This window comes from Pteropus medius, unplaced genomic scaffold (assembly GCF_902729225.1).
Source record: "Pteropus medius unplaced genomic scaffold, Ma_sr-lr_union100, whole genome shotgun sequence".
Lineage (NCBI taxonomy): Eukaryota > Metazoa > Chordata > Mammalia > Chiroptera > Pteropodidae > Pteropus > Pteropus medius.
This window is the reverse complement of record NW_024349222.1, coordinates 4,380,460-4,406,631: the sequence shown is the minus strand read 5'-3', so window position 1 is coordinate 4,406,631 and position 26,172 is coordinate 4,380,460. Positions and strand designations below refer to the sequence as shown.

Genomic DNA, 26,172 nt, shown 5'->3' with positions numbered 1-26,172 from the left:
TACTATTAAAAATAAAGATAAGTAAAAGAAAAAACAAAAAAACAAAAAACTAGAGTAGCCAAAATAATTCTGAAAAAGAACAACAAAATTGAAAGATGCATATTATCAAATTTCAGGTATAAAAATAAAGTAAATCTAGAGATTAATATTAGAGAAAGGATAAACGTATATACTAATGGAACAGAATAGAGTCCAGAAATAGACTCACATGTATGGGCAATATATTGTCAATAAAGGTGCAAAGGCAAGTCAATGAACAAATGATGCTGGTACAACTAGATCTATATGGATGATTTTCAATCTGCATGTTGCACCATATACGAATGCTAACTCAAAATACTCACAAGCCTAAAAAATGTAAACGAAAAAGAAAATATAGGAAAAAATCTTTGTGACCTTGGGTTAAATAAAGATTGTATCAAAAGCATGATCTATAAATAAAAATAATTGATAAACTGGATTTCACCAAAATTAAAAACATCTGCTCTTCTAAAGAGATAGTGAGAGAACAAAAGATAAACCACAGACTGGAAAAAAAAAAATACCGCAATCCACATATGTGATAAAGGATTTGCATCTAAATATATAAAGAACTCTCAAATCACAATAATAAAACAAAGAACCTAACTTTAAAAATTTGTTTAAAAATTAAGTCACTTCACCATACAGATATACAGACAACAAATAAACAAAATAATAGATGCTCAACATCATTAGCTATTAAGGAAATGCAAATTAAAAACAGAATGCAATACCACTACACATATATATCAGAATGGCTAAATCAAAACAATTGACACACAGAACTCTCATATACAGTATCAGGGAAGACGCAGACATGACCCAGCAATACCAACCACTCTTAGGTAACTGACCAAGTAAAATGAAAAATTTATGTTCATACAAAAATTTGTATGTCAATGTTTATAGTGGCTTTATTTGAAATTACCATAAACTGTAAACAACTCGAATGTCCCTTCATTAGTTTTCTATTGCTGCCATAACAAATTACCACGATGTTTATAGTTTAAAACAACAACATAATTATATTACAGTTCTGTATGTCAGAAGTCTGTTATGGGTCTCACCAGACTAAAATCAAAATCTGTTATGGGTCTCACCAGGCTGCAGTTCCTTCTGGAGGCTCTAGCAGCGAATTCATTTCCTGCTCATTTGGTAGGTTAGCAAAATTCAGTTACTTGAGGTTGTAGAATGTTTTCTTGCTGGATGTAAACCAAAATCAAGCTCAGCTCCTAGTCAAGGCCTTTTCATGTCACATCTCTCTGACCTATTCTTCTGTCTTCCTCTTTTAAGAACTCATGTGATAAGACGGGGGTAACCTTCCCATATATACCCAGGATAGCCTTCTCATCTCAAAGTTTTAATCAAATCTGCAAAACCCCTTTTGTCATATAAAGTAACATATTCTCAGTTTCTCGAGATTAGAGTGTAAACATCTTTGGAGGGTCATTATTCTGCTACAAATTTACCTCAACTGGGGAACGGATAAACAAGCTATGGTACACCCACACAATGGAATACTAACTACTCAGCAAGAAAAAGGAAGGAACTACTGATATACGCAATGAAGTGAATGAATCTTGAATGCCTTATGCTAAATGAAAGAAGCCAGACTCAAAAGGCTAAATTCTGCATTATTTCATCTATATGATGTTCTGGAAAAAAAAAGAAGTATAGAAACAGAAATCAGATCAGTGGTTGTCAGGGGTTAGGGAGAGGATAAGGAGTGGAATACAAAACCACAGGGGAAATTTTTGGTGCGATAGAATTGTTCTATATTGTAATTTGTGGTAGTAGATAAATTATAATCCATTTGTCCAAACTCGCAGAACTGTATGGTTAAAAAAAGGTGAATTCTACTGTTATCTAAATTATATATTAAAAATTTTTTAAATTGAGGCACCATAAAAGTCTTATAACAGGTTTAGAAAAGTGAAATCATGTAGTGGTAAACTGTAACTGTCAAACACTATGGAACGAGGCAAAACGATCTTAATTTTTCTCAAAGGGCTTTTCCAAACAGAAAATAAATCTACATCCATACTGTGTCCCTTGGGAACCTCCTTACACAAAAGATTGGAAAATTTAACTCTTATTTCCATTTCCTTTCCCCAATTAATATTATTCAAAGAATCACTGTTACCATATCCCAGTTTCTTTCTCTAATACAGGATTGTATAAGGATTTTTCTATAAACCGCCCCCTCGACCCTGCAACTCCAAGATTTTATGAATGGACAGTTCCTTAAATAGGGAGCTCTATTTTATATAAAGGTGACTAAAGGAAATCAAAAAGGTCTCCTCTTTGTTCTATCTCTCTATTCCTATCTTTTCAAATATTTTCCCATTTCAAAAATTAGCATATCACATTGTAAGTGCTTTTAAAAGTGCAAACATGTAAGATGTACAAATATCCTACCACTTTGAATGTGGAGTCCCACCTAAGTAAGCATTAGGTCATGATCTGGTTAATGATTAGTAATACTTTCTATGAAGGCTTTCTAAAAACTTATCTTGTCTACGTAGGGTCATGCCACCCTGAACAAGCCTGATCCCGTCTGATCTCGGAAGCAGGGTCGGGCCTGGTTAGTACTTGGATGGGAGACCACCTAAAAAGATCAGGTGCTGTAAGCGTAAAAAATTTTTAAAAAAATAAAATAAAGGATTGTAAGCTGACAAGGTCCTTGCAATCTGTGAGGTCAACCAAGAGTTGCCTTGCCTAAAAAATAATAAATAAATAGTAAAATAAAAATAAAAACTTATCTTGTTATTTCTGATAAAGTTACCCTATTATGTAGAATAGTAAGTACTACAGCCCAATAGCAACTTATAAAGGACATGAGAACATAAGTGGAGTACAGATGACCAATTTTTACCCTTTGCTAGCCTAAAAGTACACATTTGGCTCTCTATATAGTACGTAGATGTCTAAAAGAATTGAACTTATGTCAATATGACAAATTGACCTCATTTGTGAGAAAAATCCTGTTATACTTTAAAATATATACACTTGTCTTAATTTAAACTATCTTTAAAATAAATGAAAAATTAGACACATAAGCGACAAACTTTTTAAAAAAACAATAACAGTAAAGAATAATAATTAAAAATCACAATGACTTATTTTGCACCTTTCTTTAGGCTTTCATAAAAGGAATGGGGAGAAAATCCCCAATACTCATCAGTGTAAAGTAGTATTTTAGGAATATTGTTAACAGATTCAGAGTAAAACTTCCAAAGCAAATACACCAATATTTTTTTTCAGTGTTTACCATGGGGCGGGTACTATTTTATGCACTTTACATGCTTTTTCTCAAGTACACTATCACAGTCCTATGGGGTAGGTACTGATATTACCCCTATTCTCCAGATGAGGGAACTGAGGCCCAAGAAAGTTAGGTAACTTGCCGAAGGTCACAGAAATAGTAAGCTGTAGAGTTCTGACATTAAAAATGTAAACAGTTTAACTCTAGAACCTTCATGCTTTACATTTATGCAAGCTTTCTACTACTTACAGAAATAGTTCTCCAAGTAGTAATACCTAAAAATTGTATGTAGCCATATACACACACATACACACAGACACACACATACACATATATACATACATAAATATGGCTATACATATCCCAAAGTATAAAATGAGTTTTCACTCAGAATCTGACTGTAGGGCCCAGAAGAAAATACTTCTTTCTTATTGGGAAAACTAAGATATGCTATTAAATCATCAAGATAGAATTCTTATTCTAAAAGTTGAAAATTTCAATAAAAACACAGACATGAGCAACAACAATGAAAGACCAATAATCTTCAAAGGTCCAGAAAGTTGGTAGTGTTTCAATTTTTTAACCATATTCATGTATTTATTTGCCTATTCATTTAAAAAAAAATAGTTAATGGAAGTACAGGTTCACATACGTTCATGTGAAAATAAGGAAGAGAATAAAAAATAAAAGTAGCTGACAAAAGTTAAATATATAGAACAAATTTACTGAATATTTGAAGTCTAATCAAGAATATGAAAATAATATTCCAAGTGAATCCTTGATAGCTATAAAGAGAAATATGGTAAAATTATAATTAAAATGGATTCTCACCCCATCTTAAAATAGCAAAATAAATTCCAAATGAATCAAAGATTTAAACGTTAAAAAAATGCATAAAGTTAGTATTAAGATCTTAAAGTACGAAGATTACTTTTCATAATTTCAGAATAGAAAAGTTCTTTTCCAAATATAAAACCCAGAAACCATAAAAGATTGATAAAATTAGACTGTGTAAACATGAAATATATATGCAGGTAAAAAAAAAAGGCAAGGAAAAAAAAGCAAAACAATAAATGCAATCTATATCAAAAACAGTAAATTAAAAAGACCAAAGTCCTCTATCTACATATACAGAGTAATAAATGACAAAGAATACACAGAAAAAATTCAAATAGCTCTGTTATATGAATAGTCAATTTCACTCATAAGAGAATACAATTAAATACATTAAAATTCCAATGAGATATTGTTTTTTTAACCTATCAGATGAACAAAAATCAACATGTTAGATAACACTATTTGGCTAAAACATATGAAAACATGCACTCCACATTTGGGGGAAGGGTTATAAATTGGTTTAAACTCTGTATCAGTCAATTTTGGCAATATCAAAATTTCAAATCTCCAAACATCTGACCTAAAAAATAACTTCTAGATATTATGCTACACATAATCACAGAAAAACAAATTACTTATACAGAGATATTCATATAATTTGTAGTAACAAAAGACAGTAAACAACTCAATGTCTGTTGATAGACTATGTTTTGCTACATTCAACAATGGAATAATATACAGGTATACATAGGAAGCATTATATGTACTGGGTAGAACAAAATCCAAAAGACAAACTCCAAGAAAATTCAAGAAAATGAAAATATTAAATAGAAGAAGGTACGACACAATTTGCACAGCACACTATCATTTGCAGAAAAGAAAAATACACACATATATATTTGTAAATGTATGGAATATCTGAGAAGGTACACAAGAAACTGCTTTACTGTGGTTGCCTATAAGAAAGGAAAATAAGGAACAGGAAAAGAGACTTATTTTCATTATATACTTTTTAAAATTCTGTACTATGTGCATGTATTTACCATTCAAATAAGTAAGCTGTTAATGACACCAGACAAATGCCTATGTGGGAAAATGTCTTTATTTTCTGGAAATTCTAACAAGTATTTAGAATCAAAATATCTATAACTTGCTTTACAATACTTCAAGAAAATGGATGAAGGAAATACAGAAAACTGTAATTAACTGTTAGATCTAGGCAACAGGTATATGGGGGTTTCATTATATTATTCTACTTTTCTGTACACCTGACACTTTTTGTAAGAAGAAAATAAATACAGTGAAATCACTTTTATCTCAGGTAATGTCATTTACATGAGAAAAATTATTAACACGGAAACACTTTTAAATTTTACATATATAGTTTAAGCATTTTCGGTTAACAAAAATGTATCTTCATTTTTTAATCTTTGGATGTGAGGTGACAGCTTTAACTTTAATATGAATCCATGGAAAAGAGTTCAGTCTCAACCTACTCACATGATCCATTTCTACTTTTGGCTTATTTAAATTGCAAAAATCTCAGTGCAAAAAAAATAACCTTTTATATTTATACAATATCTTCCAAACTTTTATTGTTGCTATCCTACAGTTATCTGACAACTTTTTAGCAACTCCTCTTTGAGTTTTTCTAAGGCATTCTTACCTAATCAACTACTCTTTTCATACAGATACTTCATCTATTTACACATTTAATTAAATTATGCAACTAAGATAACAGAATTAGAAACAAACGTGAATGACTGTTGGTAAGCAAACAGTTCAAATTGTGGGAGAAGTATACAGGACTATTACAGAATAGTCATTAACAAGTTTAACACTGAATATCAGTAAATTTATTTTTTAAATGAAATGGAAAGGGCAATTAATACAATAAATTACTTAAGTGATTAAGAAAAATTTGAATTTTTAAAAAACTGATGAGGGAATAGCAGGAAAAAAGGAAAAATACCTATTAACATCTAACCCAGTGTTTGAGCAAGCAGGATGAGGTAGTAAACTGACTTACAGAAAAAATGACAATAGGTAATGGTTTCAAAATTAGGTTTCTGTAATACAAAGAATACAAATGTGTGTGTGTGTAGGAGCAGTTATAAAAACAGAAAACAATACTTCTCAAGTCCCTTAAACAAAGTTGTAGTTCCAATGAAGATCCCATTCTAAAACCTCTGAAAAGCTCACTCCATCCCATCCTAACGAATGTTCTAGAGATTCTGGAGAGGTGCTTAACGTTTACTGTAACTACAAGATTTGCTTCAAAGTTATCCAGCTGGGAGAAGGTGGGAGGAGGCGTTATGGAAGGGGATATAATGGGTGACAAGTATGCAAGGGTTCATTGTACACGAAAACTTTCCATTAATACAGTTTAAACAACAAACAAGTAACTGGTACAAAACACCACCATATATTACAGAGTAGGTTATGTGAGTTGGATGAATCACAGGTCAATTTCTGAAGCATATCATTCCCAGCCAGCTGAGGTCTTGGGTATACCTGAAGCCTATTTTTGTATCTATTAATAAAAATGCTCACCTATGTACTGTAGATTTATGCTACTCATTAATCCAATGTTCCAAAGCACTATATATTTTATTCAAATACTTTATTCCATTGAAGTTTAAAAACAGCAGTTTGTGGATGACTCTTTTATTCCCAAATTCAGTTTTACTGACATTAGCATTTGGCTGAATGCCATTGCCTCTTTGAAAATTACTCAGATTTACATATTCAAGTAATATATGTTACTTGTTGAAAAGAATCAAATTCTTAGTACTGTAATGACTGCTGAGCTGAACCCATTGGACAGCACTACTTTCAAAAGGATATGGTTGTTTTAAGCTTATTAAAAACAAAAAGTGGTAAGTAACTATGTCATGATAGCTCAATAGGAAAACTACTGCAGCTGTTAATGTCTGGCTTTAACAAACAGCATCAGAGTTCTACCACATATCACTGCTAGGATTAAGCAACAGAAGAGTGGTCATATGCACTATTCTAGTTGCTGGCTCTCAATATGACAATTGATCAAGCAAGTGCAATAGCCCAGTATGTTCAAGAATAAACATCTTAATGCAAAGTAGTCACTTACCACTCCCTGCATTTACGCACTATGTTCTTTTTTCATTCTAACCTGTCTAAAATATACAATCTGACAACAAACAGCAGTAAAAAGGAAGCTACTCATTTTGAAGAGTGGAGTAACTTGTAGTCTATTTAAGAAATATAACTATTACAATGTATTAAAATCTTATATTATAAAATATTACAGCTAAGTAACGAGCACATTATAAGTAGTAACTAGTTCTAGATGACACCAATTTGCTCTTTTAAATCATTTATATTTTAAGAATACTCATGTATACCATTTTAAACAAAAGTGCTGACATTTCAGATTTACAAACCAGATAATTAAATGGAGATTTTAAAAAAATCCCTGCCAAAGAATTATTCACATTACAAAACAATTCCCTGTAAATTTTACTTAAATTTTCTATTGAATTTTCATATTTAAATATGCTGATGACTACGACATGGCTCAATTTATATAGGAATATATAATTTTTTTAAAAAGCTAATCATCCAAAATTAGAACTGAATAACTAATTTAGAACACATCTATCCTCTAAGAAGGAAGTAGTGCCTAGCAACATCAGTTCCAGAACACTCATATAGTGTTCGCCTACTTTGCAGTGTACCTTATTTGAGAACTTGGATTTCAAAATCTTCTAGAACTGTGATATTATCTCAACATTGCTTATTTTCTGCAGAGAAATATAACTTAATCTCCACTGACATCTCTCTCGATATCATTTACTAAAATCACATTAAAATTCATAAAGATATTTATTAGAGAAATTCTAAAATATTGCTAAGATTTCCCTAAAGTGTTTGTATTTTTATTCATTATATAATAAACCTCAATCCTGATTATTTTATTGCACTATTGAACATTTAAATTTCATTATAAACATATTCCTTACAGCATAATCACCTTACATTATAGGCCCAGATAATACCTGTTCTCATTTTTAGTGCTATTTTAGCTACAATAAAGCTTTTCTAGCACATCTCCAAATGGAGATATCACTCTAATTCCAGGCCGACATATTACCTTACTTAAAATTGTTAAGCAACTGTTGTAATCTGTAACACTTGCACATCTTGTCACAATATCTAATAGTTTTAAAACACTAAAAAATTATAGATGCTAAAGTTTTTAGACTCAATACATAGTTTTATAAATTTGCTCATTTGTTTAAGGTGAACTAAACATTCCTCACTCTTTTTAAAATGAAGGTATTTAGAAACTACAGATGTTATATCTTCATAGTTCCTAAATCTCATTCCTATGAAAATTATTACTCATTAATTTCAAGTTTCAAAGCAGCACACTGAAAAACTTCTTATAAATACTGCTTTATTATTTTTAATAGTAAAAAAGAACTATTGCAAAATAAAATAAGAATAACCTACAGCCTTCATAGTTTCCCTTCAGTCTCACTGTATAGACCCTTCCTATATTAAACATTCAGACAAATGAAGTACTATGTGTACTATGTAGCACACTGAACTACACTCAGCTCCAACTAATTTTTTGCCCTCCCAGAAAAAGTTGACCTTATTTTTTTCAGCAACTCAAAAGTCCAGATTTTGGTGTGATATCACTTGGTTTGTAAATGTTGGAAACCATTTGAAAATGTTTTAAATGTTTAGATCAAATAAAACATTTTGATGGCTCTAGGCAACCTATTTGTAACTTTGGCTTATGTCTAGGTTTTAATCAAGTACCTTGCATTAGGTTTCGAATGCCACTGTAACAAATTACCATAAATTTAAAGGCTTAAAACGACACGAATATATTTTCTTATAGTTCTGGAGGGCAGTAGTCCAAACAAATTAAGTCTTAAGGCACTAGAATCAAGGTGTAGGTAGTGCTGCATTTCTTCTGTAGGCTCCAGATGAGAACCCAAATTCTTGTCTTTTGAGATTCTAAGAGGCCCCTGCATTCCTTAGCTTGTAGTTCTTTTCTCTACCTTCAAAGTACATCACTTTAACTTCTGATTCCAGCATTTTCTTTCTGCCATTGTCCTTCTTACCTCTCTCTCAGACAGATTCTTGTGATTATATTGGTACCACTTGGATAATCCAAGATAATCTTCCGATCTCAAGATCTTTAATTTAGTCACTTGTGCAAAATCTCTTTGCCACGTAAATTAACATATTCTTAGGTCCTGGAAATTAGGACATGGATGTCTCTGCGGGGAGGTGATCATTCTGTCTACCATATATGTATTCTAGGAGGGTTTTTCTGTAGATTCTTGAGGTCTCTTACATAAATGATTATGTGCCATGGTCTAAATGTTTGTATTCCCCACCAAAGTTCATATATTGAAATTCTAACCCTCAAAGGTGATGTTATTAGTAGGTGGGCCTTTTGAAAAATGAAAAGATCATGAGGCTGGAGTTCTCCTGAATGGGCATGAGTGGTAGAAACTTGATTTCATCTCTCTCATCCATCTCATGATAAATCAATTGGATGAAAAATTTTCATCTCTCTCATCTATTTCATGATAGATCTAAAGGATATGAGGACCTAAATGAATTAACACAGACTATACTCTGAAAACAGAGATCATAACTCCTGTGGAATATCACAGAAATTGATAATAAGTTTGCTCATAAAATATCAATTAGATCTTCAATGGAAAAGTGCAGGAATTATCCTGGCTTTGAAGCAGTAAACTAAAATGAACAAAAAGAGGCTGGGTAACCTCACGATCTGCAAAGTTTAAAACTCAACAGCTTTTTGGTTAAAGAGGAATTATAAACTATCTAAAAACTAACAATAAATGAAACACTAACTAGTTTTATGGAATATAGCTAAAGTGGTACTCAGAGGAAAATTTTGGCATTGAATATATATTTCTAATCCAAAAGTAATTTAAAAAAATGAACTAATGATCCAATTCAAGAAGTTAGGGGGAAAAAAAGAATAAAATAAGCTTTAAAAAACAAAACATACAGGTAACAGCATACTTGTGAAAGGCTTTCTTTGTAAAATAAGAACAAGCAAGAAATCTACTCTTACCACTTCTATTCAACAATGCCCTGGAATTCCTAACAGGTCAATAAGGTAAAAGAAAGAGGAGGGGAGGGAAGGGGAAGAGAGGAGAGGGGAGGGGAGGTACATAGATTAGAAAATGTCAAAAAATAAAATTCAACCAAATCAATTTGAAGATCTTACTGGATTTATTAAGCGATTCATACAGAACCTACCTAGCAAGTAGAAGGAGGTTCGGAGGGGTTGTACAAAATGGAAGTTTTAGAGAAAGCTGGGGCAAGGGAGCTATTAGAAAAAGAAAAAAAAATATATATATATATTTTTAGGCCAGGATACCAAGTTTTTGGGGGGAAAGGAAATGGCAAGGGTTTTATCATGCAGTATGCTTCTACTTCTTTGGGTCAGGAGGAGAGGTGGGAGGGTTGACAGGGACCCATGACAGATTACCTTACTAGTGCTTGACCAGAAAATTAATTTCAGACTGGTTGAGGAAGATTACATTTCTGGTGAAGATCAAAACTGTAATTAGGTCTGGTATTAATCTAGTTTAGTATCAAGGGCTTTAGCAAAAGTGAGGCTGGCCATTTAGGGGCTATGGTTTTCTTTTTTAAAAAAGAGAAAAATAAAACTGTCTTTATTTTTGATGAGCCACGGCAGAGGAGAATAATCTAGAAAAAACAATTAGCATGTTGCTTTGTGATGAGTCATCATCCCAAAACTTTAGGCATTGTATATTATCTCAATATAAAATAAACCATTTAATTTTGCATCTGTGAAATGAGACTATTATCATTTAACATTAATAGGTATGTAAAAGAATTCAGTGAAATAAAGTGTTCTAAGCTACTAACATAATGCCTATGAGACTAAGTACTTAATAAATAATGAGAATCACTAGTAGTATATTCAAATTCCAAATGAAAGATGTGATTCTGCTTCACATTGACACTGCTGTTGTCCTATATCTGGGTAGTAGTTCATGAAAATCACCTTAAGCCTGAAAGCAATTAAATTTATCTTTATATATACCAAAAGGATCAATCATTACAGTAAATGAATCAAATCTTTCTACATTGTTGAATTATTCTATATTAATACAACACAGAAAAATCATTGCATTCTTGAGGAAACAAATCTCAAAGGAATAACAAAAAAATTCTGAAATAAAAATGAAAGTTTTTTAACTTACTGACTGACTAATTCAGATCCCATCTTAGAGCCATCGTCTGCTTCCTCTTCCATATCAGAGTCCATACCATTGTCACCTTATAAATGAAATAAACTATTGAAAGCATGCATGTAAAATGTCAGAATGATTTAATTTTAATCATTACACAAAAAGTATCATCTTTAAAAGTGATATGGATTAAAGAACTTTATAGTTTACAGGTAACTAGAAGCAATGAGAATATAAAACAGAAAATAAAAATTATTTTAAGAGAAGTCTTTGCCTTCTCAAAAATTAATTTTACAGCATTTTGGGTAAACAGTTTTTATTACATTTTATTATTCTGTACAAACTTATGCTCCTATCTATACTTTTGAGATGGAAAAATCATATATACATCAAAAAGGCTATTCTTGAAATGCTACTGATATGTAAACTACACATTCCTGTAGAATACTTTTCAACAATTAATCAGCAATGAAATTAAAGTAATATTCAAGTAAGAAAAAGAACACCTGAGGATTTAATCTGAATATAGTATTAACAAAAAAGTTACCGGAATATAGAAATAGGTATTCTTACCCTCAAGAATCTTTAAGATTTTTTTCTCAGACAGGAGCTCTAACTGTTCTTGGCACAGTTTTTTAATTTCTTCTATTGAACAGTTCTAAAGAAAATGACGTTTACAAAAATGCATTTATGTAATATAATGTCAATGTAAAATAGAAAACAGCAATTGTAAAAAAAAAGTCCAGTTAGCAAAATCTTACAATAAAACAAATTAAAAGCCACATAAATCTTTTCTGGGATGAAATCTCAAAAACTACCTGTTAATATGTGAACATTATAATTTATAAGATTTGATGAGAATTTATAATCATGTTTATTATGAAAGAACAAACTAAAGAGTACATCAGGAGCTCAGATATTCTTAAGAACAGTCTATAAATATTCAAGTCTTGTCTCTCTATATCTTAGATATATGATTTTGGGTTTAACTTGTTTAAGGTCTATTTCTACAACTCTAAAATTAGAATACCATGTTATTTCCCTGAGTAATTTTCAGAAATAAATATATGAAAACATTTGTAAATTTAATGAAATATAAGCTACTACCCAATATCATTGTATATTGTTATATAGTAGTATACTATTTCTTAAAGCACCAGAAAGTATCTTTATACCTCTAATTACTAACACTGCCTGCATTTAATAGAATTATTTCCAGAAGGTCAATAAATCCTTAACTAAGCATAGTAAATTGCCCCATTTTTTCTTGACAAATTTTTACAGATACAAAATCATTTATGGTTATCCGAAATCCCTTTTTTATATATTTTTAAGTAGCTCGTTTTGTTGAAAACATCTAGTTATAATTTTCATTAAGTAAACTGACTGCTACAAAAAAAAGGGTTTTGTATATTTCTATATATGTGTTTAGTCCGATAATGTATGTAATGAAGTACCTTTAACACATCAGGAAGCATCTTCTGTAACTTCTTCTCTCCAATGATACAGAAACACTGCTGAAGCATTTCTTTTTTGTCTGATATATAGAAACTAACTGGTTTTAATGACACAGTCAGGTCTAGTCCACCTTCTTCAAGGTCACTGTGCTCTGCCAAGAATAATTCTTTTTCCAAAGTTGGTAAAAGATGCTTGGTTTCCTAAAATTAAAAGAGGTAAAGAACCATTAAATAATACTCCTAAAATTGTATGGAATATGTATATACTGTTCCATATGCTTATTTAATAAATTCTTCATTAAATATTTCTAAATTCTAGGTTTGCATAGATTAGTTACATAAAACCATAGGAAAGAATATTTAATTGTTCAGTATTCTTTGAACTTACTCTCCACACTACAATTAACTCAGTAAGTTGATATAAAGTAGAGAGAGAATACCTTATGACACACAAATGAAAATATACTCAGTATGAAACGATTTCCTACAATTTGAGTCTCCTGACAAATTAGAATATTCCTTGGCCATTCATCCAAAAGCCTTAAGTATGTACTGTCATTCTTAAATTCGTATACGGAAATGGGATAGCTGCAAAAATATTACAAATCACAAATATTATAAAGTATTACTGTTTACCAGAAGCTATTATCACTTTTAAAACTGTTACGTAATTTAATCGTATTCAAAGTAGCCAAGTAATTTAAGACATTTAGGTCAATTTTACCACCTATCACCTGTATCTATCCAGTCTCTCCAAATCGACTATCATAATGCTGGTCCAATGTACCATAATCTTTTGCCTAGATTACCTCAACAACCACTTAACTGGACTTGCTGCATCTAATCTGAGGTCTCTCCAATCTGTTTTGTATACAGTTACCAGAATGGATTATAAAATGTACATAATAGTCATCCTCCTTATTTATAACCTTTCATTGACTTCTCATTGCTTTTAGCATAACATGGCCTATTGGGCCTTCTGCTCGTTCTTTATGTTTCAAACACAATGACCTTCTTTGAAATACTGAAATGTAACCTGTTCTCCCTTCGCCTCATACAGGCAGGGCTTTTGTACTTACTGTTCTTCTGCCTAGGATATTCTTTCCTCTCCCATTTCCCCTATCATACACAATATACCATCAAGATTAACAAATTCAGATCCAATTCAAAAGTCATTTCCTCAGGAAAATCTTTCCTAACTATATTGCTCTGAGAGATTTCTTTGTTATATTTTCTAATGGATTTGTTTTAAAAGCAGTTTAAACAGCCAATTTTAAAGGATACTATGATAATTAAACTGAAAAAGTAAAGAAGGTCAACTCTTGTTCTAATGGCTTACAGAGTAATTCAAATGTTAGTGAAAATGTAGAGCAAGTGGAACTCTCATACACTGCCAGCAGGAATATAAAATGGTACAGCCTCTTTAGAAAACAGTTCATATCAGTTCCTCAAAAAGTTATTGTATGACCAAGCAATTTCATTCTCAGATATATAACCAAAAGAAAAGTAACTGTAAGTCTGCACAAAAACTGGTAAAAAATATTCATAAAAAAGCATTATTCATAATAGCCAAAAGGTAGAATGTCCAATTCAAATGTCCATCAAGTGACAAATGGAAAATCCAGATGTGGTATTATTCAGCCATAAAAAAGAATGAAGTACTGATATGTGTTACAACATGGGTGAACTTTGAAAAAACATGCTAAGTGAAAGGAGACAGACACAAAAGACTACATACTATATGATTTTATTCATATAAAATGTCCAGAACAGGGAAATCAATAAATTTATAGAGATAGGAAGTAGATTAGCGGTTGCCTAGGGAGGGAACAAGGTAGAGTATAGAGCTTCTTATTTTTGGGGGGGGGCGGGGGGATGAAAATATTTTAAAATTGACTATAGTGATGGTTGCACAACACTGTGACTATACTTAAATATACTCAAGACAACTGAACTGTATACCTGAAATGGGTAAATTGCATGGTTATACGAATTATATCTCTATAAAGCTGTTACAAATAAATAAATAATAAATAGGGAACTCAATACAGAACAAATATAATGGCATTCTCGGAATACTAGAATGTTATCCATATGCCTAATATGTAATTTCTTGTTTTCCTTCACAAATACACTTACTTCTCATTAGAAAGAGTTTAGTTACATATGCAAATGTTTACATTGTAGCATTACTGGTCTTAACATGATAAAGAATACTACTATAGAACCTATTTATGATAAGAATGGTGATATTAAAAATTGACTCTAGAAAGGGTAGGAAAACTGAATAGATTTATAACTATCAAAGAATTTGAAAAAAGTTATGGGGGGGAAAACCTACCCCCCCTCCAAAAAAAAAACCTACGAGACCCAGAGAGCTATCTGTATGCTGTATGGTCCAATGGTCAAGTTCTGACAAATCTTGGGGGAAAAAAGATATAAACATTTCTGGACAACACCAAAAAAAAACAAAAAACAAAAAGAAAACCAAAGGTCCTCAACTCAATCCATGAGGCTAGCAGAATCTTAATACCTAAACCAGAGAAGATAACTACAAAAATAAAAACCATAGTCAAATTTAACTTAGGAACATAAAGACAAAAGCATAAATGCTGAATTCCATCAAGTACAACAACCAAATCAACAAACCAAATAGAACCTATCTCAAGACTGCAAGGACAGTTCAATGTCAATTAATTTATCAATAAAATTATATTATCTGATTATAGGAGGAAAACTATATGATCATCTCAACAGAATGCCAGAAACACACCTGATAAAACTGAACAACCCTCACGAAACTAGGAATTGAAGGAAATTTCCTTAACTTGATCAAAATTATCTTTCAGAACCTATGGCAAATATTAGAAATGTTCCCACTAGAAAAAGGATTGGGAAAAGAATGCCTACTGTCACTGCTTTTGTTGGAACACTATACCAAAAAATATTAGATAATACCAAAAGAAAAGAAAATGAGAAATATAGTGCTGAAAAAGGGGAGACATATTCTCACAGCAGAAATTTTGAGGAGTCAATTTTCAATTAATAATTAATAACATGGCTAGATACAGAAAAGACATATAAATAAATGGCCTTCTATGCTTCCACAACTCCCAATTTAAAGATGTAATGTTAAAAATATTATAAGAAAATACAGAATAATTTTATAATCTTGGATTAGGAAAGACATTTCTAAACACACAATCTAACAGGCATAGGAAAAAATTAGTCTTGACCACACGAAATCAAAAGCTTCAGAATACCGTGGCCAAAGTTAGAGAAACATTTGCAATACACCTTACATGAAACATTAGAACCAGGACTTTATGTACAGATTCATAACTTATCAGTAAAAAGTTGAAAACCACCAAATAGAAAAATAGCACAAGATAAGTCTAACCCATTTACATAAGGAATCAAACGACAAATATATTGAAATGTTCAATATCACGATTAATTAGGAAAATTAAAAACATAGGCAACATTAATTTCATTTATTAGGCTAACTTTTAAAAGTTAGCCTTTTATTAGGCTAAATTTTAAAAACTGGATACGGCAAAGATTTGCAGTTATTCTTTTATACTGTTTGGATTATCAATTAGTAAAGCCTTTTTTTGGAGAGCATTTGTTGGTACCTACCAAATTTTTTTAAATGTATTAACTTTGATCCAGCAATTGAACTTCTGAGACTCCAACCTAAAGTAATTTTTGTGCAAGACATATGTACGAGGGTATTCATTTTCATATCATCTCTGTAATAGTAAGAAAACTGGAAATCTAAATATTCATCCATAAAGTTAAAATGGAACATTGTGCAGTCACTAAAAAAATAAAGTACTGCATATGTAAAGATCCCCCCAACCATCCCAACAATGCAACGGTGTTGTCCGATTCAATGGGAGCAGTATCACAATAAAGCTTATATGGAGAAACTTAAGTACACGTATCTGACAAGAATGCATAAAAGCCTGAGGGAGACTTAAAGAAAGACTTCCATGCTTTTCCCTTTATTTCGGTGTCTTTATAACATACTAGAAGCAAAAGATATTTTTAAATGGCGATATCTTTACAGGTCGATGGAATACAAAGGACATGTCTTTTATGCAGTCAGATATTGGATACAAATCTAGGTGTTAGTAACAAACTGTGGGCAAACTTAACCTCTTTGTCTCAGTTTTCTCATCTTATAATATGGAGTTAATCATAACCTACTAAAAGATTAAAATGAAAAGTAAAAAGTGGTTTGCAAGAGCATTAAAGGCTAGCTTCTTAACCATACTTTTCAGAGAGATTTAGGAGACCACAAGAGCGGAAGGGGCTAAAAACAAAATGAGTTAACCATTAGCAAATCTAGGAACTTGAAGTTCAAGACATGGGAGTGTGGCGTCCACCGGGACTTAGGAACGTGAACCTCACGCACGGGTGGAATCCTGGGATCGCAGCGCTAACCGTGAGCTACAGCCAGCACCCCATCCTGCTCGTCGCCCGCCTTTTTCCGAAAATGCAGCAGCCCCGAGAGCTGCGAGAAGGGCGCGCACGCACCTGTTGCAAGGAGCCACAGACGCTGGAAGATGAGTCAGTGTTCCTCCGCTTCCGGCGCTCGCTGCGCTCCACGCCGCTCCCAACGCCGGTGACGCTTCCACTGAAGCTGGTGTTCTCACAGCAGGTTACACTCCCACAGCCGCTGGTGCTCCCGCAGCCGCTGGTGCTCCCACTGCCGCTGCCGGCCAGGCCGGGTACCAGGTCCGGCGCCGCGAGCGCCGCGGCCGCCTCCTGACCGCTTCGTTTGCGCCGCTTCTCCCGGGAAGACTTCTTCCCCGTCATGATCCTTCTGCTGTAACCATCCGGAGAAAGCCCACCGTCTCTGAAGTGACCTAAACCCTTCTCCAGCGGCCGCGGCGGGCGCTGGCGTCGCAGTTTTGCATCACTTCCGGCCTCGTCGTAGACGCCGCGAGGCGTTTCTGGGGGTGGTGCCGAGACCAGTAGCACCGCCTCCACAGGCAGCGGAGGTTCATTTGAGTTTGCTGAAGGCTGGCTGGTTGTCTAGTCGGCTGGTTGTCCGTTTTTATATCTCTACAAAGGCCGAAGATGGTGCTTTTCAACGGCTCTTTGTCTTATTGATGCGTATTTCCAATCTTTGTCAATATAAAAATGCACAGGTAAAGGTGCAGTTTTTGATTCTCCAATTTCATTTTCTTCCGATTTTTATTTATGACACAGCGTTATAACAATAAAGAGAAGTTAGGGGAAATCTCATCATCTAGTCAAATTATTTAAAAATGTATTTTAGGTAATTGTACAGGAATAGGGTCTTATGCTTTCTTGTTTCCCCCCATTAACACTCATTTCTAGGCATGATTCATTTTCACTTCTAAAGGCACTTGGCTCTAGTATTTCATTATATTCTTTCTCTAAGCAATATCCAAATGTTGGTGTTTAGTTTGTTTACCAATTCTGTCACTATTCAGAGTAATGCAACTATAAACAGCTTAAGAAAAAAATTTACATTATTTCCCTTATGTACCCCAAAAAGAAATTGATCAAAGGACATCAATGTTTTATTTTTCTTATTCAGTTTAATTGATTGCTCGGAAGACTGAGCCAACTTAAAAAGTCACCCATACGCTGAAAACTTTTCAAAACATTTGTTCTAATGTATGATATTAGACTTTTAACTTGCATTTTTAATTTAGAATGTTGAACACTTTCTCGTGGACTGGAATCTTAGTTCCTCATTATCAAATCGTCTGGTGCATTCCTGTTTCTATCAGCCTGCTAGTCACCTTACTCCTAATTATGTTTTGTTTTGTTTTGTTTTTTTTGTCATTTTGTTTTAGGTGAGCTGACCCCTTTCAGTATTTCCTGTAATACAGGCTTCATAGTGGAGAACTCCTTGAATTTTTGTATGTCTAGGAGGGTCTTTATTTCTCCTTCATATCTAAAGGAGAGCTTAGCTGGATACATTATTCTAGGCTGGTAGTTCTTTTCACTTAATAGTTTAAACATTTGATTCCCTTCCTTTCTGGATTGTAAGGTTTGCGCTGAGAAGTCCGATGATAATCTAATGGGTTTTCCTTTATAAATTACTGTCTTCTTCTCCCTGGCTGCCCTGAGATCTCTCTTTGTTGATTTTTGATAATTTTAATACAATGTGTCTTGGTGAAGGCCTTTTTGGGTTGAGATAATTGAGTGTTCTGTTGACTTCTCGAATTCAAAGTTCCAGCCCATTCCTTAGATTTGGGAAATTTTCATCAACTATTTGTCTGAAAATGCTTTCTAATCCTTGCTCTTTTTCCTCCCCTTGGAGAATACCCTTTATTCTTATGTTTCCTCTTCTGATGGTATCAACTAGTTTTTGTATTTCTCTTTCATTATTTTTCATTCTTCAGTTTCTCTCTTCTTCCTTCTGATTTATTTCTAGATTTCTGGCTTCAATATCACTGATCCTTTCCTCCATTTGGTCAACTATATTTCCCAACCTTCCATTTCATTTTTCACCTCTTTCAGTGTATTCTTCATCTCCAGAGTTCTATTTGATTCTTTTTGAGGATTTCATTCTCCTTGCTAAAGAAATCATTCTGCTCATCTAGTTGTTTTTTCAATTCTTGAAATTGTTGATATGAGTTGTTTTGGACCTCATTATTTTTCAGAAGTACCATCCTGAATTATCTGTCATTTAAGTTGCATATTTCTATGTCTTTAAGCTTATTTACTGGAGACTTTTCTCTTTTTCTGAGCTGCCTTGTCACCTTGGTTGTTCATGGTGTTTAATGGACTATTTCTCTGCCTGGGCATTAATGGAAGTGTATTGTTTTTTTGTTGTTGTTTTTGTTTTTCCAGAAAGAAGATTTATTATATTAAAGGTCTCTCTTTAGCTAGTTGCAAAGGTGTTTTTCTTTTGGTTTCCAGTAGGTGTCGTCTAAGCCTCTTGGATCCCTGAGGTAGCTCTTATGCACAGATCCTACTCTCAGACGTGCTGGTGTGCAGTTTGTTTGTTGAGTTTTAGATGTTCAGCTTATTGTTGTTTCAAGGAGAGAGATCTGGGGACAACTCTCACTCCACCATGCTTCTGAAGTCATTCTCTACAGCAGTCACTTTTATTGTTAAAGAAGATGGTAGCCTTGTATTATCTTTGAAAAGAACACTTGATAAGCACTTATGTGACAGACATTTTGATAGGCTTTTATATAAATATTTTATTCTATTTTTTGATGTCCCAAGTACATATGATTAAATTGGGGCTGAGGTTGAGCAGCTTGCCTTAATTCATTAGCAAGTGGGTGGGAAATGTCATTGAAATGTTTATCTTTTCACTCCAAAGCCAGTACTCTTTCACTATATTACACAGCACCTCTGGTTGCTTTTACTATTGAAAATTTTAAATGATGTAGAAATAAGCAAATATTTCTTGAATTTATTAGTTCCTTTGAGGACATAAGAATGAAAGAAATGTTTTGAAGGATTTTTTCAAGCTGTATTAAGCTTACATGCCTCTACCAGTACCAAGGTTGAAGTAAAGTGGCTATGACAAAAATATATTTTTCTCTATATCAGTATCCAGTTTTGGCAACTCCATTTATCAAATATTATTCTCTTCTCCATTGTTTTGTTGATAGACTTGTTATATAAAGATTTACCTGACTAATTTCAGTTTCTTCACCTGTAAAAGATTATCCCTATGGGATAATGATGTAAACTTATAATGAGTATAAAGTAATTGCTTAATGCATGCTATAGTTAACTTAAATCTGTCTGTTCTTTACAATGCTACTTAACTGGTTTGTTTTAAATCCAATTGCAAAACATCGTACAAACATTGCTATGTCATATGCTTTTAAATTTGATGAAAATATCATTGCTGTTTGGACATTTTACTTTCCTGATTTATTACAATGTGTCCAGGAACACCCAAGGTCAAGTTTTAAGTCCCAGGACCCCATTTTAGGCTTAGAACCAATATCAGCCTACCAACTCTATAGAAGGGCATTAGTCAGCTTTCGGCTCTTTAAAGTTTCCATTATTCACTGTAACCTAAAGACTATTTTCCTCCATGAGAAGCACCAAAGTGGTTTACTTGTTGCCCTCAAAGTCAAGATCCTGCCTTTCTTAGTACCCCCAGAAAACAAGCACCTTGATTTTAAACATGAAATAAAACATGGTAATCACGTTGGGAATTGGATAGAAAATAAAATGAGAAATGAAAAATTTTTTAAAAGTATTCCCCTATCTCTAAGTAGAGGCCAATTACATCCTATTTTTGTTCTCCTACCCTCCTGTAGTTAAGGGAAGGAAAATATCATTAAGGAAACTCAGATATGATGCAACCAAATTTTAAAAATACAATTACACATCACCTATGATGTATTCTTGCCACAGCAGTTTAATCTCAATCTAACCAAGCCTGTGGATTTAGCTTCTATAGGAAATAGAATATGTGGCAAGCAGACTTTAAGGCCCCTAATGATCCCTCTCCCTGGCATTCAGATCAGAGCTTTGTGTAATCTACTCTCCTTGAATAACTTGCTTCCAACCAATAGAATGTTGGTGTTTAGAGGGTGTCATGTCTGTGATTATAAATATTCTGACTTTGGTCCAGCTAGCAGACTCTCTTCCTTGCTGGCTCTGATGGAGTAGCTTACTGTGATGGAGAAGCCCACAAGGCAAGGAACCAAGGGAAGCCTCTGAAGTCCTCATCCAACAACCTGAAAAGAATTGAACACTAACCATGTAAGTGAGCGTGAGAATGCATCCTTCCCAGTCATGCCTTCAGATGAGGTTTCAGCCTTGGCTGACACCCTGATAGCAGCCTCTTATAAAACAAAGAAGCAGAGGACCCAGTTAAGCTGTCAAGATTCCTCACAGAAAACTGGAGATAACAAATGTGTGTTGTTTTAAGCCATTTAACTTTGGGGTTAATTTATTAAGCAGCAATAGATAACTAATATATAGGGTTATAATAATACATTTTAGAAATATAAAATGGGGGTACTTCATATTCTGGCCTGGCCTAGACATTTCAATTAGGTTAGACAGACAGATGGAGATATTGTTCTAGATTGAGACCAAAGTGACATATAACCAAATAACTAAATACAATACATAAACCTTGATTATTTAGGTTCTTTAAAAGTTATAAAAGGCATTCTGAGGGTAATGAGGAAATTTGAATATGGGTGGATATTAGATATGAAATTCTCTTCAATGCAATATGGTTCTAAATGAATATTTTTGAAAATATCATTCTTAGAAAATACATATTGAAGTATTTAGTTGATAAGTGTGATATCTGTAACTTATTTTTTAAATAATTTCAAAAAAATTACATATGGCATAATGTTAATTGTAGAACTTAGTTGGCAAGTCCATGAGTGTTCACTATACTTCTTTCAACTTTTGTGTATGAACATTTTCATTAATAAATTGAAGGGAAACATGAAAAATGTTAAATGGAAATCTTCAAAATTGCATTTATAATCACAACTATATGGTGTGCTATAGACTGAATGTTTGTGTCCCCTTCAAAATTCCTATGTTGAAACCTAATTCCTAATGTGATATTTGGAGGTGGGGCCTCTGGGAGGTGATTAGGTCACAAGGGTAGAGCCCTCATGAACAGGAAGACCCCAGAGAACTCCTTCCTCCCTTCTGCCATATAAGGACACAGGGAGAAGACAGCATCTGAGAAACCAAGAAGTGGGCCCTCACCAAATATGCCAACATCTTTATCTTGGACTTCCCAGCCTCTAGTACTATAATAAATGTTTTTGTTTAAGCAACCCAGTCTATGATATTTTTGTTGTAGCAGCCAAGAAAGACATTGTATATAATTTTCTGAACAAAAATACATTAGAAATTAGAATTAGAAAAAATTTTAAAATATTGAATAACATTCCCTAATCTCAACTGGGTAACATATCTCAAGACCTGTAGAAAGGATGCTACATCACAAATGATCCTCTATACCTTATATCATTTCCCTCTAAAATAACCGTAAGATACAGTGATAACTGCTAAGGAAGCTGTATCCATCTTATTCCTAGAATCTTTGCGAAGAATCTATTATTTTTCTATGTTTCTTCCATCATTTAAGATTTTTAAGTAGATAAAATTTCATTGCATTGCTACTTATAAACTCAGCTACTCATGAAAAAAAGTCACAATAGAAACATCATTTAAATAATAGGGAAGATAATGCAGTTATGAAAGAGACAATAAGTTATGTCACTTGTAGGCAACTATGTTTAGGATACAACATGAAGGACATTAACTCCCAAGATTTTTACCACTGAGTAATTGGGCAACATATATTAAGTCTAATATATGTGCATTAACTTGACCCACCAATTCCATGTGTAAAATATACCCTAAAGAACTCCTAAAACACTTGTGAGACTTGTCAAGAGCACTGCTTGATAGCTGAAAATTGGAAACAATGTCAGATAATAGGAAATGGGTATATTCATTCAATATATTTATTAAGATGGACGTATGCATACTATATATGTCAAGTTTAAAAATCAGGTTATTGAATAATGTATATCATTCCTTTAAAAAAATAAAAACGTAAGACATTAAGAATGGTTCTCTTTGGGTGATTGGATTACAGAAAATATTTATGTGTGTATTGTATTCAGCAAATACGTATTTATATTCAGAAAAAAAAAGTTAAGGAAATCATGGGAAAAAGTTTAACTGAAAAAGAAAAATCTTTAAAATATCACTGAATCACCATTTAACAATTATCTTTCTAGTACGATTTATTTTTCATTTTGCTAAACTGTATTTTGTAACTTTTCAATAAACATGAAATACTGGTATAATAAAAAGTTGTTATAAAAAGACTTATATACTAATAGGAAGCAAACAGTGTTTACAATTTGCCACCCCTCACATTTTGAAGAGTAAACTCACATTCTTAACCAAGAATTTATGTCCAGAGGTAACTAACATTTCAAAATATTGTGGATAAAGTGTTTGTAACATGCTAGACTGGACATGTTAACAAGAAAGCAGTGTAATGTAATGGAACCAGGCTGACCTGGGTTAAACTCTTAACTTTGCTCTTTAACTTTGACTTAACCCCCTAAATTTCAATTCAACAAAAAAGTAAAGCACAGGGTCCTAATGGAACCAGCAAATAGAACAGTTAAAGTCTGGGTAAACACCAGAAAAGTTGCAATTTATTACTTAGTAAAAATATACATCCCCTCTTTTCTATTTTACCCATTTTTTTTTTTTTGGCATTCCAAGTTTTTCTTTTGATTAATCTAGACAATCAGAATCCTTTCCTCCCCTATGGGGGGAGAATTATTCTTTGACTACAATTTGGCAGTAAGTCAGGAAATGCATGGTTTTAAATAAATATTGAGAATCCTGCTATTTTAGGCAAAGTCCTCTTTGTGAAATGATCTTTCTAACTTTTTAAAATAAGAATAGTTACACTTCTCTTAATTTATCTTAGACACAATAAATTATGTAATTATTGGGCGGGTTCCTTCTTTGCATTAGTTGCTAGGATGTTCAAAGACAAATTTGTGAGCCCCTCTCTAGGAAATATAGCATGGTATGCACCTTTTTTTCTCCTATCATGATTCATTCCACTATCTTTACTTCTGAAAACAGAGATAGCATCACAATTCATTTAAGGGGTTTTAGGAATTAAATATGAAAGTGGTTAGCATAGCACCTGGACCATGTTAGGGGCTCAAAAATACTAATTTCAGATGACAGGCTCTAGACTTGAACATAGTTTGATGTATTCTTGCTTGCACAATTGCCTGATAACATTCAGTACATTCCAAATTCCCTTTGAGGTAATGGAAATGACCAAAAATAAACAAATATCAAAATTGGAATGAATAATGAAGTTATCTCATATAGTGAAGGGCAAAAGAAACTAGATCATAAGGTGTGAGTCAATTTGGGGCTTCATCTGTCTGAATTGATATACAACCTAACATAGTTTAGTAATTTGGTTTTACTTCATCTAAAAATGAACCATCAAACAAATTCACTTTCTATTTACAAACAGTTTAAATGAATAAATTATTTTATATCTTTTCAATATATGCAATAATTTACAACAAACTTAATTTTTAAAAATTCTAAAATAGTTATCCCAAAACAAGACCTTGAAATGTATCAGTGCTGTTAAAAAAAATCCAGCAATGAAATGAGTAGAGCAGAAATTCAAAAAAAAGAAAACCACCAACAATTAACAGTTTGGGGTGTGTAAGTAGCAAAAGCAGATTACATAAATAAAAGCTCTTGTCTTCTCCTGTGTGGCTAAGGTACAGAAATTATGCCACTGTAATTGTTCTTTTGTTGATTACAGCTCATTCTTAATTTTCTAAACTCTTGAAAACCTACCCACATTATACAGGAAAATCTCACAGTACACCAGTGCAAAAATTTTATTTTTCCTTTGTTTCCCCTTCCCCGCACTTTACAAGATCTGAATTTTGACTTAATCTACAGCATTCTTTATCATCTGTAATCAGTCATGTGAAATGTGAAAAAAAAAAAACACTAATCAATTTAAAATCTCAGTCCCCTCCCCATTGTTACAGCAAATTTAGGATAAGTCTACAGCATTCACTTACTTTAGCTGGTTCTGATACTGAAGCATACTTTTTTATTTGAGAATCAACACCTAAAGACTTGGCTAATTGCACAGCGTTTGAATCATCACTGATCAGTGTTCCAAGAGCCACGAGAAGTCTAAAAGTGGCTTCTAGGTCTTGTACAACTTCGAAGACTGTGCTAATTACTGACAAGCATTGAGCTTTCCCTTCAATGTTATGGTCTTTATGAAAACAAACAGAATAGTTCAGGGTCAGTGTAGCCAGAGCAATGTGAATGTTCTTATTGCTCCCAGATTTCAGTTCTATTGCGTGGGACATTAGTGATTCCCTCTGGGACATCATGAGCTTTTGTCCTGCCTGGCCAACAAAACAATTGCAAAAAGTCCTCAGAGCAAGCAGCTGGTTTGCTGGTTTTCCTTTAGGGTTCAGAAGACTTATAAGATGACTGCTGAACTGCGTCCCTTCCTTTTCATTGCAGAAGTTCTCATTCACACTGGGATGTTTAATTGACAAACGAAGAATGTCAAGCGCAGGAAAGACAATATCTATTAAAAAAAAAATTCATTAATGTTTATGAAAATCCAGAAAATTCCTATGATTGTTGCTCAATTTTTAAGGATTTTATTCCCGGTTACAAAATCAATCCATAATCATTTAAGAAAATGTTAAAAATCATGTGCCTGTGTATATTTCTAAAATTTGTATTAATTGATTTTTTTCATATTTTAGAGACTAGACTTATTGCTACA

General features: G+C 32.9%; 2 protein-coding genes, 1 long non-coding RNA gene and 1 pseudogene across 4 annotated transcripts in view; 2 read left to right on the top strand and 2 right to left on the bottom strand.

Annotated features, from left to right (window-relative positions):
• Positions 1-17,773, bottom strand: part of CAAP1 (caspase activity and apoptosis inhibitor 1) — a 36,850-nt gene extending 19,077 nt beyond the window's left edge. The window contains exons 1-4 of the mRNA XM_039880688.1: positions 17,382-17,773; positions 12,840-13,040; positions 11,956-12,040; positions 11,395-11,470 (exon numbers count right to left, since the gene is read on the bottom strand). Coding sequence (XP_039736622.1) covers positions 11,395-11,470; positions 11,956-12,040; positions 12,840-13,040; positions 17,382-17,663 — 644 coding nt within the window. The 5' untranslated portion in view covers positions 17,664-17,773. The remainder of the gene's footprint in view (positions 1-11,394; positions 11,471-11,955; positions 12,041-12,839; positions 13,041-17,381) is intronic.
• Positions 2,541-2,654, top strand: LOC120617203 (uncharacterized; annotated as a pseudogene).
• A 50-nt stretch (positions 17,774-17,823) lies between the features above and the next one.
• On the top strand, positions 17,824-22,556 carry LOC120617106 (uncharacterized). The gene is made up of 3 exons (XR_005656771.1): positions 17,824-17,998; positions 21,436-21,566; positions 22,497-22,556. It is a non-coding gene; the product is annotated as an uncharacterized LOC120617106 (long non-coding RNA).
• Positions 22,557-23,570: 1,014 nt separating this feature from the next.
• Positions 23,571-26,172, bottom strand: part of PLAA (phospholipase A2 activating protein) — a 34,618-nt gene continuing 32,016 nt past the window's right edge. Inside the window, exon 14 of one of the 2 annotated variants that reach the window (XM_039880683.1) lies at positions 23,571-25,968. In XM_039880683.1, the coding sequence (XP_039736617.1) occupies positions 25,403-25,968 (566 nt within the window). In that variant the 3' untranslated portion in view covers positions 23,571-25,402. The remainder of the gene's footprint in view (positions 25,969-26,172) is intronic. The other variant, XM_039880684.1, reaches the window with a different exon arrangement.